This window comes from Ascaphus truei, chromosome 6 (assembly GCF_040206685.1).
Source record: "Ascaphus truei isolate aAscTru1 chromosome 6, aAscTru1.hap1, whole genome shotgun sequence".
NCBI classification, from domain to species: domain Eukaryota; kingdom Metazoa; phylum Chordata; class Amphibia; order Anura; family Ascaphidae; genus Ascaphus; species Ascaphus truei.
In genome coordinates this window covers 48,536,626-48,552,384 of record NC_134488.1, presented here as the reverse complement: position 1 = coordinate 48,552,384, position 15,759 = coordinate 48,536,626, and the positions used below count along the sequence as shown (strand labels likewise).

The window sequence follows — 15,759 nt, the reverse complement described above, 5'->3', positions numbered from 1 at the left end:
ATTTATATGGGCGAGAGATAGCCCTTTTTGGAATTTGAAGGGGGTATTCTCGGGGGCATGGGACAGAGTTGCACTTAGAAGTAGCAGAACGGACTTCTAATAGAAAGAAATCTCTGTATTGGTTTGTGGCTTTCAAGTTGAACATCATTTTAACACATTACTGGCGTTCTTGGCAATAATAAATGCGTTAAATTGTACTGGGAGATAACAGCCAGCGCTGTTCCTTACACCCAACATTGTTTTACGCAGGGAGGTGTAAAGGACTTTATAGCACTGATCACAAACTTCCTTTATTACCTCTATCACACCCTTAAGGACACATGCATATTGGGCATGCCTGCCGCCCAATGGCTGAGAGGCACAGACAGGACTATTACATTGAGAGTATGACATCACAAGCAAGGAGTGGCAAGAGATGTCAGCTGGGAGGAGGAGGAGCATGTGATCCAAGGGAGATCTGCAGGCAGCGAGAGTGTATCTGTCCCGAGGAGCCCGGCGAGAGTTACAGCGAGTGTAGCAGACGCCGCCCCAGCTGAAACGATCCCAGAGAGTACATCACCTGTGTAAAAGGGGACCCGTGTCACCTGGGGATCCCAGAGCAGTGAGTAGGCCACGTGGATCCACGTCCAGGGGATGACCCGTACTGCCCTGCAGTATCCTTTTCAGCAGACACCACTGTACCGCTGAACATATTCCATGCAAGCTCCAACACTGCCGGCACCAACTGTGGCCCATTAGTTACAAATCGGGGCCACCGGGACAATTCTGCAGCGGGCACCTAATCCTTCCTGCACTATAAGTTGTAATAAGTGTTGTCCTCCGCTTGTCAGGTCCCCTCTGTGATTATTCTGTATATATAAAGTATCGCTGGTCTAAAGGTACACGTGTCCGTCTGCGTGGTCTGACCCCCGGCTGAGTATTCTCTCATACACAGGGGAGGCCCCCGCCCCAGTATCCACATACTAACACATCTGGAAATACAGAGGGGTCACATATTTTGTATATTACGATCTTGGCCCTTAGTCAAATTGTCCTAAATTAGCAAAACGAGGATAAATGACAGGAAATAGAGAATGTGTTAACTGGAGGAGTGCTTTCTCCTTATTACCAATCTAATATTCCCGCACACATTGTAACACAGATTACATTGAGAGGTTTTTATTAGAACATGGGCTGCTGATCATGTGTGACCATACAAGTATAATGGCGCGGTGCCCGCACACGGAAGCAACGGCGTGACACCTAACGGCTTTACCTAAATAAGTGGCCAGCCACGTGATATACTGCATGGGCTGCACACACATATATATATACTTTACTTCCCACAATCTATATAAATATATTGTGGGGAGTAAAGTATTCAGCAGCACACGGACACACGCGTTATTAAGCATGTTTCCTCCCCCCCCTCCCCCCCAGCGCACGCAGGGCATTATACTGCCTGGGATCGGTCACACACGTCCTGTTAGCGCCAGTCTGATGAGGCAGCAAGAAGGTTTATTAGGTCGGGGGACAAATATTTCTGAGCCGGGGGAGTGCAGTGTTAAATAAAAAAAGAAGAACCTCTGTGCGAGAAGAACTGACCAGCGCACCCAGTCCGGACGGGTCATTTCCCTAATCCCCCACACTGTATATAGTTCAGTCCTGGCGGTGGCTTCCTTCTCCCACGCGGGATCTCTGCCGCAGGGCTGGGGATGCGGGACAGGCGCCTCGTGGCCTGTCCTGGTGCGGCGAGAGCACGTGGTCGGATTACATGAGCAGCGTGGGAGCCGTGGCACGGAGGGTCAGTCGCACGCGGCATTGCACCGTGGTAGTTAGGCGTTCCTCTTGGTGTTGATGAGCAGCTCGCGCTGTAGCCCCGCCTCTTTCGTTGCACCCAGTCTCCCCGCCGGTGCGTCCGTGATCAGGGTGAGTTTGTTGAAGACACCGCGGCCGAAGTAGTCTGCCACCACGCTGAACCCGTCACTGGAACACTTAAGCTGCAAGACATGTGAGGTGGGGGGCTGTCACCGTTCTGGGGGGGCTGTCACCCGTTCTGGGGGAGGGAAAATGGAGGAGGGAGGAGGGAGGAGGGGGGCGGAAGCGGTGAGGAGCAGGGTTCGGACCTGGTGCTGGAAGTGTTCATGCAGGTCACTGGGACCGGATCATGTCCAGCACCTTGCGATTCTCGGGCAGGTGGGACAGGGGAAGGAGGGGGGGGGGGAGGAGATGATTGAGGGGGAAGAGATGATTGAGGGGGAAGAGATGATTGAGGGGGGAGATGAAGGAGGGGAGCAGGGGGGAGATGGAGGGGAGATGGAGGGGAGCAGGGGGGAGGGGAGCAGGGGGGAGGGGAGCAGGGGGGAGATGAAGGAGGGGAGCAGGGATGAGCAGGGTTCGGACCTGGTGCTGGAAGTGTTCATGCAGGTCACGCTTCTGCTCCTGGGACCGGATCATGTCCAGCACCTTACGATTCTCGGGCAGGCAGGTGGGACATTCGGAGTCGCTCTCCGCGTAGCTCTCGCAGCAATGCTGGTGGAAGGAGTGACCGCACAGGAAGTGCACGGACGGCAGCTCCAGCCCGCTGCTGCAGATGCTGCACTTCGTCTTCTGGAAGATTTTGGGGCTTCGAGGAGAATGACATGAAAACAAATGAACCCCCCGCAGCGCCCTGAGCACGTACCCTCCCCCGCAGCGCCCCGAGCACGTACCCTCCCCCGCAGCGCCCCGAGCACGTACCCTCCCCCGCGGCGCCCCGAGCACGTACCCTCCCCCGCGGCGCCCCGAGCACGTACCCTCCCCCGCAGCGCCCCGAGCATGTCCCACCCCACATAGCGCCCCGAGCACGTACCCTCCCCCGCAGCGCCCCGAGCACGTACCCTCCCCCGCAGCGCCCCGAGCATGTCCCACCCCACACAGCGCCCTGAGCATGTCCCACCCCCGCAGCGCCCCGAGCACGTACCCTCCCCCGCAGTGCCCCGAGCACGTACCCTCCCCCGCAGCGCCCCGAGCACGTACCCTCCCCCGCAGCGCCCCGAGCACGTACCCTCCCCCGCAGCGCCCCGAGCACGTACCCTCCCCCGCAGCGCCCCGAGCACGTACCCTCCCCCGCGGCGCCCCGAGCACGTACCCTCCCCCGCGGCGCCCCGAGCATGTCCCACCCCACATAGCGCCCCGAGCACGTACCCTCCCCCGCAGCGCCCCGAGCACGTACCCTCCCCCGCAGCGCCCCGAGCATGTCCCACCCCACACAGCGCCCTGAGCACGTACCCTCCCCCGCAGTGCCCCGAGCACGTACCCTCCCCCGCAGCGCCCCGAGCATGTACCCTCCCCCGCAGCGCTCCGAGCACGTACCCTCCCCCGCAGTGCCCCGAGCACGTACCCTCCCCCGCAGTGCCCCGAGCATGTCCCACCCCACACAGCGCCCCGAGCACGTACCCTCCCCCGCAGCGCCTCGAGCACGTACCCTCCCCCGCAGTGCCCCGAGCATGTCCCACCCCACACAGCGCCCCGAGCACGTACCCTCCCCCGCAGTGCCCCGAGCATGTCCCACCCCACACAGCGCCACGAGCATGTCCCTCCCCTGCAGCGCCCCGAGCACGTACCCTCCCCCGCAGCGCCCCGAGCACGTACCCTCCCCCGCAGCGCCCTGAGCATGTCCCACCCCACGCAGTGCCCGAGCATGTCCCACCCCACACAGCGCCACGAGCACGTACCCTCCCCCGCAGCGCCCCGAGCATGTCCCACCCCACACAGCGCCCCGAGCACGTACCCTCCCCCGCAGCGCCCCGAGCATGTCCCACCCCACACAGCGCCCCGAGCACGTACCCACCCCCGCAGTGCCCCGAGCATGTCCCACTCCACACAGCGCCCCGAGCACGTACCCTCCCCCGCAGCGCCCGAGCATGTCCCACCCCCGCAGCGCCCCGAGCACGTACCCTCCCCCGCAGCGCCCCGAGCATGTCCCACCCCACACAGCGCCCCGAGCATGTCCCACCCCACACAGCGCCCCGAGCACGTACCCTCCCCCGCAGCGCCCCGAGCACGTACCCTCCCCCGCAGCGCCCCGAGCACGTACCCTCCCCCGCAGCGCCCCGAGCACGTACCCTCCCCCGCGGCGCCCCGAGCACGTACCCTCCCCCGCGGCGCCCCGAGCATGTCCCACCCCACATAGCGCCCCGAGCACGTACCCTCCCCCGCAGCGCCCCGAGCACGTACCCTCCCCCGCAGCGCCCCGAGCATGTCCCACCCCACACAGCGCCCTGAGCACGTACCCTCCCCCGCAGCGCCCCGAGCACGTACCCTCCCCCGCAGTGCCCCGAGCACGTACCCTCCCCCGCAGCGCCCCGAGCATGTACCCTCCCCCGCAGCGCTCCGAGCACGTACCCTCCCCCGCAGCGCCCCGAGCACGTACCCTCCCCCGCAGTGCCCCGAGCACGTACCCTCCCCCGCAGTGCCCCGAGCATGTCCCACCCCACACAGCGCCCCGAGCACGTACCCTCCCCCGCAGCGCCTCGAGCACGTACCCTCCCCCGCAGTGCCCCGAGCATGTCCCACCCCACACAGCGCCCCGAGCACGTACCCTCCCCCGCAGTGCCCCGAGCATGTCCCACCCCACACAGCGCCACGAGCATGTCCCTCCCCTGCAGCGCCCCAAGCACGTACCCTCCCCCGCAGCGCCCCGAGCACGTACCCTCCCCCGCAGCGCCCTGAGCATGTCCCACCCCACGCAGTGCCCGAGCATGTCCCACCCCACACAGCGCCACGAGCACGTACCCTCCCCCGCAGCGCCCCGAGCACGTCCCACCCCACACAGCGCCCCGAGCACGTACCCTCCCCCGCAGCGCCCCGAGCATGTCCCACCCCACACAGCGCCCCGAGCACGTACCCTCCCCCGCAGCGCCCCGAGCACGTACCCTCCCCCGCAGCGCCCCGAGCATGTCCCACCCCACACAGCGCCCCGAGCATGTCCCACCCCACACAGCGCCCCGAGCACGTACCCTCCCCCGCAGCGCCCCGAGCACGTACCCTCCCCCGCAGCGCCCCGAGCATGTCCCACCCCACACAGCGCCCCGAGCACGTACCTCCCCCGCAGCGCCACCGAGCACGTACCCTCCCCCGCAGCGCCCCGAGCATGTCCCACCCCACACAGCGCCCCGAGCACGTACCTCCCCCGCAGCGCCCCGAGCATGTCCCACCCCACACAGCGCCCCGAGCACGTACCCTCCCCCGCAGTGCCCCGAGCATGTCCCACCCCCCACAGCGCCCCGAGCACGTACCCTCCCCCGCAGCGCCCCGAGCACGTACCCTCCCCCGCAGTGCCCCGAGCATGTCCCACCCCACACAGCGCCCTGAGCACATACCCTCCCCTGCAGTGCCCCGAGCATGTACCCTCCCCCGCAGCGCCCCGAGCATGTCCCACCTCACACAGCGCCCCGAGCATGTCCCACCCCACACAGCGCCCCGAGCACGTACCCTCCCCCGCAGCGCCCCGAGCACGTACCCTCCCCCGCAGCGCCCCGAGCACGTACCCTCCCCCGCAGCGCCCCGAGCATGTCCCACCCACACAGCGCCCCGAGCACGTACCCTCCCCCGCAGTGCCCCGAGCACGTACCCTCCCCCGAGGCGCCCCGAGCACGTACCCCCCCCGAGGCGCCCCGAGCACGTACCCTCCCCCGCAGTGCCCCGAGCACGTACCCTCCCCCGCAGTGCCCCGAGCATGTCCCACCCACACAGCGCCCCGAGCACGTACCCTCCCCCGCAGTGCCCCGAGCATGTCCCACCCCACACAGCGCCCCGAGCATGTCCCACCCCACACAGCGCCCCGAGCATGTCCCACCCCACACAGCGCCCCGAGCATGTCCCACCCCACACAGCGCCCCGAGCACGTACCCTCCCCCGCAGCGCCCCAAGCATGTCCCACCCCACACAGCGCCCCGAGCACGTACCCTCCCCCGCAGCGCCCTGAGCATTTCCCACCCCACACAGCGCCCCGAGCATGTCCCACCCCACACAGCGCCCCGAGCACGTACCCTCCCCCGCAGCGCCCCGAGCACGTACCCTCCCCCGCAGCGCCCCGAGCACGTACCCTCCCCCGCAGCGCCCCGAGCACGTACCCTCCACCGCAGCGCCCCGAGCACGTACCCTCCACCGAGGCGCCCCGAGCATGTCCCACCCCACACAGCGCCCCGCACGTACCCTCCCCCGCAGCGCCCCGAGCACGTACCCTCCCCCGCAGTGCCCCGAGCATGTCCCACCCCACACAGCGCCCCGAGCACGTACCCTCCCCCGCAGCGCCGTGAGCACGTACCCTCCCCCGCAGCGCCCCAAGCATGTCCCACCCCACATAGCGCCCCGAGCACGTACCCTCCCCCGCAGCGCCCCGAGCACGTACCCTCCCCCGCAGCGCCCCGAGCATGTCCCACCCCACACAGCGCCCTGAGCACGTACCCTCCCCCGCAGCGCCCCGAGCACGTACCCTCCCCCGCAGTGCCCCGAGCACGTACCCTCCCCCGCAGCGCCCCGAGCATGTACCCTCCCCCGCAGCGCTCCGAGCACGTACCCTCCCCCGCAGCGCCCCGAGCACGTACCCTCCCCCGCAGTGCCCCGAGCACGTACCCTCCCCCGCAGTGCCCCGAGCATGTCCCACCCCACACAGCGCCCCGAGCACGTACCCTCCCCCGCAGCGCCTCGAGCACGTACCCTCCCCCGCAGTGCCCCGAGCATGTCCCACCCCACACAGCGCCCCGAGCACGTACCCTCCCCCGCAGTGCCCCGAGCATGTCCCACCCCACACAGCGCCACGAGCATGTCCCTCCCCTGCAGCGCCCCAAGCACGTACCCTCCCCCGCAGCGCCCCGAGCACGTACCCTCCCCCGCAGCGCCCGGAGCATGTCCCACCCCACGCAGTGCCCGAGCATGTCCCACCCCACACAGCGCCACGAGCACGTACCCTCCCCCGCAGCGCCCCGAGCACGTCCCACCCCACACAGCGCCCCGAGCACGTACCCTCCCCCGCAGCGCCCCGAGCATGTCCCACCCCACACAGCGCCCCGAGCACGTACCCTCCCCCGCAGCGCCCCGAGCACGTACCCTCCCCCGCAGCGCCCCGAGCATGTCCCACCCCACACAGCGCCCCGAGCATGTCCCACCCCACACAGCGCCCCGAGCACGTACCCTCCCCCGCAGCGCCCCGAGCACGTACCCTCCCCCGCAGCGCCCCGAGCATGTCCCACCCCACACAGCGCCCCGAGCACGTACCTCCCCCGCAGCGCCACCGAGCACGTACCCTCCCCCGCAGCGCCCCGAGCATGTCCCACCCCACACAGCGCCCCGAGCACGTACCTCCCCCGCAGCGCCCCGAGCATGTCCCACCCCACACAGCGCCCCGAGCACGTACCCTCCCCCGCAGTGCCCCGAGCATGTCCCACCCCCCACAGCGCCCCGAGCACGTACCCTCCCCCGCAGCGCCCCGAGCACGTACCCTCCCCCGCAGTGCCCCGAGCATGTCCCACCCCACACAGCGCCCTGAGCACATACCCTCCCCTGCAGTGCCCCGAGCATGTACCCTCCCCCGCAGCGCCCCGAGCATGTCCCACCTCACACAGCGCCCCGAGCATGTCCCACCCCACACAGCGCCCCGAGCACGTACCCTCCCCCGCAGCGCCCCGAGCACGTACCCTCCCCCGCAGCGCCCCGAGCACGTACCCTCCCCCGCAGCGCCCCGAGCATGTCCCACCCACACAGCGCCCCGAGCACGTACCCTCCCCCGCAGTGCCCCGAGCACGTACCCTCCCCCGAGGCGCCCCGAGCACGTACCCCCCCCGAGGCGCCCCGAGCACGTACCCTCCCCCGCAGTGCCCCGAGCACGTACCCTCCCCCGCAGTGCCCCGAGCATGTCCCACCCACACAGCGCCCCGAGCACGTACCCTCCCCCGCAGTGCCCCGAGCATGTCCCACCCCACACAGCGCCCCGAGCATGTCCCACCCCACACAGCGCCCCGAGCATGTCCCACCCCACACAGCGCCCCGAGCATGTCCCACCCCACACAGCGCCCCGAGCACGTACCCTCCCCCGCAGCGCCCCAAGCATGTCCCACCCCACACAGCGCCCCGAGCACGTACCCTCCCCCGCAGCGCCCTGAGCATTTCCCACCCCACACAGCGCCCCGAGCATGTCCCACCCCACACAGCGCCCCGAGCACGTACCCTCCCCCGCAGCGCCCCGAGCACGTACCCTCCCCCGCAGCGCCCCGAGCACGTACCCTCCCCCGCAGCGCCCCGAGCACGTACCCTCCACCGCAGCGCCCCGAGCACGTACCCTCCACCGAGGCGCCCCGAGCATGTCCCACCCCACACAGCGCCCCGCACGTACCCTCCCCCGCAGCGCCCCGAGCACGTACCCTCCCCCGCAGTGCCCCGAGCATGTCCCACCCCACACAGCGCCCCGAGCACGTACCCTCCCCCGCAGCGCCGTGAGCACGTACCCTCCCCCGCAGCGCCCCAAGCATGTCCCACCCCACACAGCGCCCCGAGCACGTACCTCCCCCGCAGCGCCCCGAGCACGTACCTCCCCCGCAGCGCCCTGAGCATGTCCCACAGTGCCCGAGCACGTCCCTGCGCCCCGAGAACATACCCCCCGCAGATTAATGAGTACCCCTTGCAGCGCCCCAAGAGTCCCAACCCACGCCCAGAGCATGTACTTCCCCGCACAGAGCCCTGAGAATGTATATCCCCCCGCAGAGTAATGAGTACTCCCATAGCGCCCAGAGCACATACACCCCCCGCAGCACCCCACCCCCGCAAAATAATGAGTACCCCCCTCCCAGAGCATCCCGAGCACATACCCCCGCACAGTTATGAGAACCCCCGCAGCGTCCCGGGCACGTACCCCCATGCAGAGTTATGAGTACCCCCCGCAGCACCCCAAGCACGTCCCAGCCCGTGCAGGGCTCCGAGCACGTCGGTTACCCCCCCAGAGTAATGTGTACGTATGTGAAGAAATATTAGATATATTGCTTTGCCACCCCATAGTGTGATCGAGTATCTCAGTGGTGTTGCCTTTGAAGTGAACCTGGTTATCTCTGTCTCTCAAGCACCAAAAATTAGATTGTAAGCTTCGCAGAACACTATGTACAGTGCAGCGTTATAAAGGAAAGGATAGTCCGGTCATGATAATATCATGAGATATTAGGTATTTTAATCCATCTGGTGCTTCAGGGGTTAATAGGCCAACATTTGGGTTTAAAAAGATACCATGTATTGGGTTGGATTTGAAAAGTACAAAGGAAGGGTTTATGTTAAGTCCCCGATGGAGGCTGCTGCACGTGTTACACAAAATAGGACTGTGTGCAGTTAAAGGAGACGAGTTTAACTACCTGATCCTACTCATCAGTGACAGTGAGTCTGGGCCAGAACACCTAGTGTTAAAAACAGATATGAGCGAGATAAGGACATATGTTCTGCTGGAGGTGGGTTCTCTGATAAACAAAAGGGTTTTCAAAGCATTCTCTGGAAGGGGCTTATGGATGGCCAGGGGGCGTGGTTGAGAAAGTGTTAAACCAGGAGAGTGACATTATAAAAAATGAGAATATCATGTGACTTCATTTCCTCTACATAATAAGAGTTACAAATCTGTAATCGTGTCACAGAAGGGATGTACAGACACAACATGGTTGAGATAATAAAGGACAGATATTCATTTGTCGCTCAGATTTAGGGGTAAGATAGTCATATTTAGTTTTGTTACGTCCGCCATGAGCGCCTGAATGTATTGATGTGACTCACGTGTGTGTAAGTATTTGTTAAGGAAAGTTATGAACGCGTATCTACTGAGGGTTTAGTTTCAACGTCATTTTGAAGGAGGTTTTTTTACTCCTTCGTAAAACTGTCAATCTCGCAGCTGATTTACGACAGGCTGGGTTTATGTTGTTTTAATGGGAAAGAATACTACATAAGAAAGCACGGTTTTATAAAAAAATTAAGATTTCAACAGAGGTGTGTTTGGACCAAACACGTGATATCTCCTCGCCTACACCGTGACCTCTCTGGGGAAAACCTATGGCATATGGTTATATATAGGGTTTTCTGATAATGTTTATCCTTTTTATTTTGAGAAACTGTTCTGCATTTATTGTAATTGTATGTTTCTTCTAATCCTTTTTTCTGTAATCTAAGCACTGTATTTTTATATTAAAACATTTAATAAGTGATGCTTTGGGCTCTGAATTAACTATTGCACGCTCTGGAGAGTATTTACATTTTCATTAGTGAGCGGAGTATTAACCCTTGTTCCGTATGCAGCTTATGGGTGTCGTACGTGACAAATATATATATATATCAGTAATATAGACAGCGCCCTTCACCCACCACACCCAAATTGCTGTAGCTCTGACTATATGTGGCAAGTGTTTGCACCAGGTATATTAACTAGTTGGATTAAGTTAATCAATATAATATGGCATGAAACAAATAATTCACTTGCCTATAAATTGAATAAAAAATGAATAAAAAACAAAGAGGTGTGCATAAAAATATTAAACAATTTTTACACTAAATATAAAAATAAAATAAAAATATATATATATATATATATATAGGCACACCATTAACCCTGTATAACCCGAGCCCCCGCATAACCAGAACCCCCGCTCCCCCCCCCCTCCCCTGTATAACCCAAGACCACGCACCCCCCTGCATAACCAGAGCCCCCGCTCCCCCTGCATAACCAGAGCCCCCGCTCCCCCCCGCATAACCAGAGCCCTCGCTTCCCCCGCATAACCAGAGCCCCCGCTCCCCCCCGCATAACCAGAGCCCCCGCTCCCCCCCACATAACCAGAGACCCCGCTCCCCCACACAAGCCCCCCGCTCCCCCCCGCATAACCAGAGCCCCCGCTCCCCCCGCATAACCAGAGCCCCCGCTCCCCCCGCATAACCAGAGCCCTCGCTCCCCCCCCCACGTATAACCCGAGCCCCCTGCTTCCCCCCTTATAACCCGAGTCCCCTGCTCCCCCCCGTATAACCCGAGCCCCCTGCTTTCCCCCGTATAACCCGAGCCCCCTGCTTCCCCCCTTATAACCCGAGTCCCCTGCTCCCCCCCCCGTATAACCCGAGCCCCCTGCTTTCCCCCGTATAACCCGAGCCCCTTGCTCCCCCCCGTATAACCCGAGCCCCCTGCTCCCCCCCGTATAACCCGAGCCCCCTGCTCCCCCCCGTATAACCCGAGCCCCCTGCTCCCCCCCGTATAACCCGAGCCCCCTGCTCCCCCCCGTATAACCCGAGCCCCCTGCTCCCCCCGTATAACCCGAGCCCCCTGCTTCCCCCGTATAACCCGAGCCCCCTGCTCCCCCCGTATAACCCGAGCCCCCTGCTTCCCCCGTATAACCCGAGCCCCCTGCTTCCCCCCCGTATAACCCGAGCCCCCTGCTTCCCCCCGTATAACCCGAGCCCCCAGCTCCCCCCCCCCTTTATAACCCGAGTCCCCTGCTCCCCCCGTATAACCCGAGCCCCCTGCTTTCCCCGTATAACCCGAGCCCCCTGCTTCCCCCCTTATAACCCGAGTCCCCTGCTCCCCCCCCGTATAACCCGAGCCCCCTGCTTTCCCCGTATAACCCGAGCCCCCTGCTCCCCCCGTATAACCCGAGCCCCCTGCTCCCCCCCATATAACCCGAGCCCCCTGCTCCCCCCCGTATAACCCGAGCCCCCTGCTCCCCCCGTATAACCCGAGCCCCCTGCTTCCCCCGTATAACCCGAGCCCCCTGCTTCCCCCCGTATAACCCGAGCCCCCTGCTTCCCCCCGTATAACCCGAGCCCCCTGCTTCCCCCCCGTATAACCCGAGCCCCCTGCTTCCCCCCGTATAACCCGAGCCCCCAGCTCCCCCCCCCGTATAACCCGAGCCCCCTGCTTCACCCCCGTATAACCCGAGCCCCCTGCTCCCCCCCGTATAACCCGAGCCCCCTGCTTCCCCCCCATATAACCCGAGCCCCCAGCTCCCCCCCGTATAACCCGAGCCCCCTGCTTCCCCCCCATATAACCCGAGCCCCCTGCTTCCCCCCGTATAACCCAACCCCCCCCCCCCCCTGTATAACTGAAGCCCGGCACGGCGCTCCCCCTGTATAACACCTGTTGCGGAGCTCCTGTATCTCCCTGCGGATCTGCGCCGTCTCCTCGCGGTACTGAGACACTCTCCTCTCATCCTCCTCCGTCTGCTGGCTCAGCTTCTGCATCTTACTGATCAGGTATTCCCGGATCACAGACAGAGTGGCCGTCGAGTTATGAGCCAGCGTCTGAACCACTGTAACGGAAAGGAGCCGCACGCTATAATGATGCAGAGTATCTACACACCGATAATGTAAACACTGCGATGTATAATGAGGCAGAGTATCTACACACTGAATGGGTGGATATATATGTGCTGCACAATTCCTGAACCTGAAACATAAATAATATAATTGAACTTCAAAAAAAACCCTCAGAGGAGCTCAGGATAAGGCTGATAAGTCTGAATGCAAAGCAGCCCTGTGCCGCCTGCTGGGGCGGAGCTAGTGAGAGCTGCAGGGGTTGCCGTGTGGACACTATACTGCAGGCTTTGGGCCTAGTTAAATAAGAACTGAAGTGAAATCAGAAACAGCTGGGAAACCCCTGCCTGTTGGTGACTGCAGGGGCCGTGTCCCCGTGGTACAGCCGTGGCACGGGGGCACTGTCAGTCTCACCAAGCAGGGGGGGCATGAGGTTCCGGCTCTCTATGTGGCTCAGCACCGTGGCAATGTGCTCCTTGCAATCCTCCTCCTTGCGTGCGAAGTAGCTGAGGGCCTGCTCCCAGAGGCAGCTCTCCTGCTCCCCGTAACCCTCACACGCCTCCAGCACCTTCTCATACTGATTGTTCTGCATGTGGTAATGCATGATCTGCTGGAAGCTGGCCGGAGAGAGAGGGGGGCAGTGAGATGGGAGATGGGAGAGGGGGGGGGGCAGTGAGATGGGACAGAGGGGGGACAACAGCAAGAGAAGGGGGGGGCAGCGAGAGAGAGGGGGGGCCAGTGAGATGGGAGAGAGGGGGGGCAGTGAGAGAGAGGGGGGGCAGTGAGATGGGAGGGACAGCAAGAGGGGGGGCAGCGAGAGAGAGGGGGCAGCGAGAGAAAGGGGGCAGCGAGAGAGAGGGGGCAGCGAGATGGGAGAGGGGGCAGCGAGATGGGAGAGGGGGGGACAGCAAGAGAGGGGGGCAGCGAGAGAGAGGGGGACAGCAAGAGAGGGGGACAGCAAGAGAGGGGGACAGCAAGAGAGGGGGCAGCAAGAGAGGGGGCAGCAAGAGAGGGGGCAGCAAGAGAGGGGGCAGCAAGAGAGGGGGCAGCAAGAGAGGGGGGCAGCAAGAGAGGGGGGCAGCAAGAGGGGGACAGCAAGAGAGGGGGACAGCAAGAGAGAGGGGGACAATGAGATGGGCTCATACAGGTACAGCACCCCACCCTGTGCAGGGCACTCACACTCACAGCTTGCCCTGCTCATACAGGTACAGCACCCCACCCTGTGCAGGGCACTCACACTCACAGCTTGCCCTGCTCATACAGGTACAGCGCAGGGCACTCACACTCACAGCTTGCCCTGCTCATACAGGTACAGCTCCCCGCCTTGTGCAGGGCACTCACACTCACAGCTCGCCCTGCTCATACAGGTACAGCTCCCCACCCTGTGCAGGGCACTCACACTCACAGCTCGCCCTGCTCATACAGGTACAGCTCCCCGCCCTGTGCAGGGCACTCACAGCTTGCCCTTCTCATACAGGTACAGCTCCCCGCCCTGTGCAGGGCACTCACACTCACAGCTTGCCCTGCTCATACAGGTACAGCACCCCGCCCTGTGCAGGGCACTCACACTCACAGCTTGCCCTGCTCATACAGGTACAGCACCCCACCCTGTGCAGGGCGCTCACACTCATTCACAGCTTGCTCTGCTCTAAAAGGTACAGCACCCCACCCTGTGCAGGGCACTCACACTCACAGCTTGCCCTGCTCATACAGGTACAGCACCCCACCCTGTGCAGGGCACTCACACTCACAGCTTGCCCTGCTCATACAGGTACAGCACCCCACCCTGTGCAGGGCGCTCACACTCATTCACAGCTTGCTCTGCTCTAAAAGGTACAGCACCCCACCCTGTGCAGGGCACTCACACTCACAGCTTGCCCTGCTCATACAGGTACAGCGCAGGGCACTCACACTCACAGCTTGCCCTGCTCATACAGGTACAGCTCCCCACCCTGTGCAGGGCACTCACACTCACAGCTCGCCCTGCTCATACAAGTACAGCTCCCCGCCCTGTGCAGGGCACTCACACTCACAGCTTGCCCTGCTCATACAGGTACAGCTCCCCGCCCTGTGCAGGGCACTCACACTCACAGCTTGCCCTGCTCATACAGGTACAGCACCCCACCCTGTGCAGGGCACTCACACTCACAGCTTGCCCTGCTCTAAAAAGGTACAACACCCCGCCCTGTGCAGGGCACTCACACTCACAGTTTGCCCTGTTCATACAAGTACAGCACCCCGCCCTGTGCAGGGCACTCACACTCACAGCTTGCCCTGCTCATACAGGTACAGCTCCCCGCCCTGTGCAGGGCACTCACACTCACAGCTTGCCCTGCTCATACAGGTACAGCTCCCCGCCCTGTGCAGGGCACTCACACTCACAGCTTGCCCTGCTCATACAGGTACAGCTCCCCGCCCTGTGCAGGGCACTCACAGCTTGCCCTGCTCATACAGGTACAGCACCCCACCCTGTACAGGGCACTCACACTCAAAGCTTGCCCTGCTCATACAGGTACAGCTCCCCGCCCTGTACAGGGCACTCACACTCACAGCTTGCCCTGCTCATACAGGTACAGCACCCCGCCCTGTGCAGGGCACTCACACTCACAGCTTGCCCTGCTCATACAGGTACAGCACCGAGCCCTGTGCAGGGCAATCACAGCTTGCCCTGCTCATACAGGTACAGCACCGAGCCCTGTGCAGGGCACTCACACTCACAGCTTGCCCTGCTCATACAGGTACAGCACCCCACCCTGTGCAGGGCGCTCACACTCATTCACAGCTTGCTCTGCTCTAAAAGGTACAGCTCCCTGCCCTGTACAGGGCACTCACACTCACAGCTTGCCCTGCTCATACAGGTACAGCACCCCGCCCTGTGCAGGGCACTCACACTCACAGCTTGCCCTGCTCATACAGGTACAGCACCGAGCCCTGTGCAGGGCAATCACAGCTTGCCCTGCTCATACAGGTACAGCACCGAGCCCTGTGCAGGGCACTCACACTCACAGCTTGCCCTGCTCATACAGGTACAGCACCCCGCCCTGTGCAGGGCACTCACACTCACAGCTTGCCCTGCTCATACAGGTACAGCGCAGGGCACTCACACTCACAGCTTGCCCTGCTCATACAGGTACAGCTCCCCACCCTGTGCAGGGCACTCACACTCACAGCTCGCCCTGCTCATACAAGTACAGCTCCCCGCCCTGTGCAGGGCACTCACACTCACAGCTTGCCCTGCTCATACAGGTACAGCACCCCACCCTGTGCAGGGCACTCACACTCACAGCTTGCCCTGCTCTAAAAAGGTACAACACCCCGCCCTGTGCAGGGCACTCACACTCACAGTTTGCCCTGCTCATACAGGTACAGCACCCCGCCCTGTGCAGGGCACTCACACTCACAGCTTGCCCTGCTCATACAGGTACAGCACCGTGCCCTGTGCAGGGCACTCACACTCACAGCTTGCCCTGCTCATACAGGTAC

The 15,759-nt window shown here is 62.8% G+C and overlaps 1 protein-coding gene across 1 annotated transcript in view; it reads right to left on the bottom strand.

Moving 5' to 3' along the window:
* Window positions 1–274: 274 nt before the first annotated feature.
* Window positions 275–15,759, bottom strand: part of VPS11 (VPS11 core subunit of CORVET and HOPS complexes) — a 35,929-nt gene continuing 20,444 nt past the window's right edge. Inside the window, 4 exon segments of the mRNA XM_075604206.1 lie at window positions 275–1,979; window positions 2,383–2,605; window positions 12,101–12,272; window positions 12,691–12,893. Of these exon segments, the coding sequence (XP_075460321.1) occupies window positions 1,815–1,979; window positions 2,383–2,605; window positions 12,101–12,272; window positions 12,691–12,893 (763 nt within the window). The 3' untranslated portion in view covers window positions 275–1,814.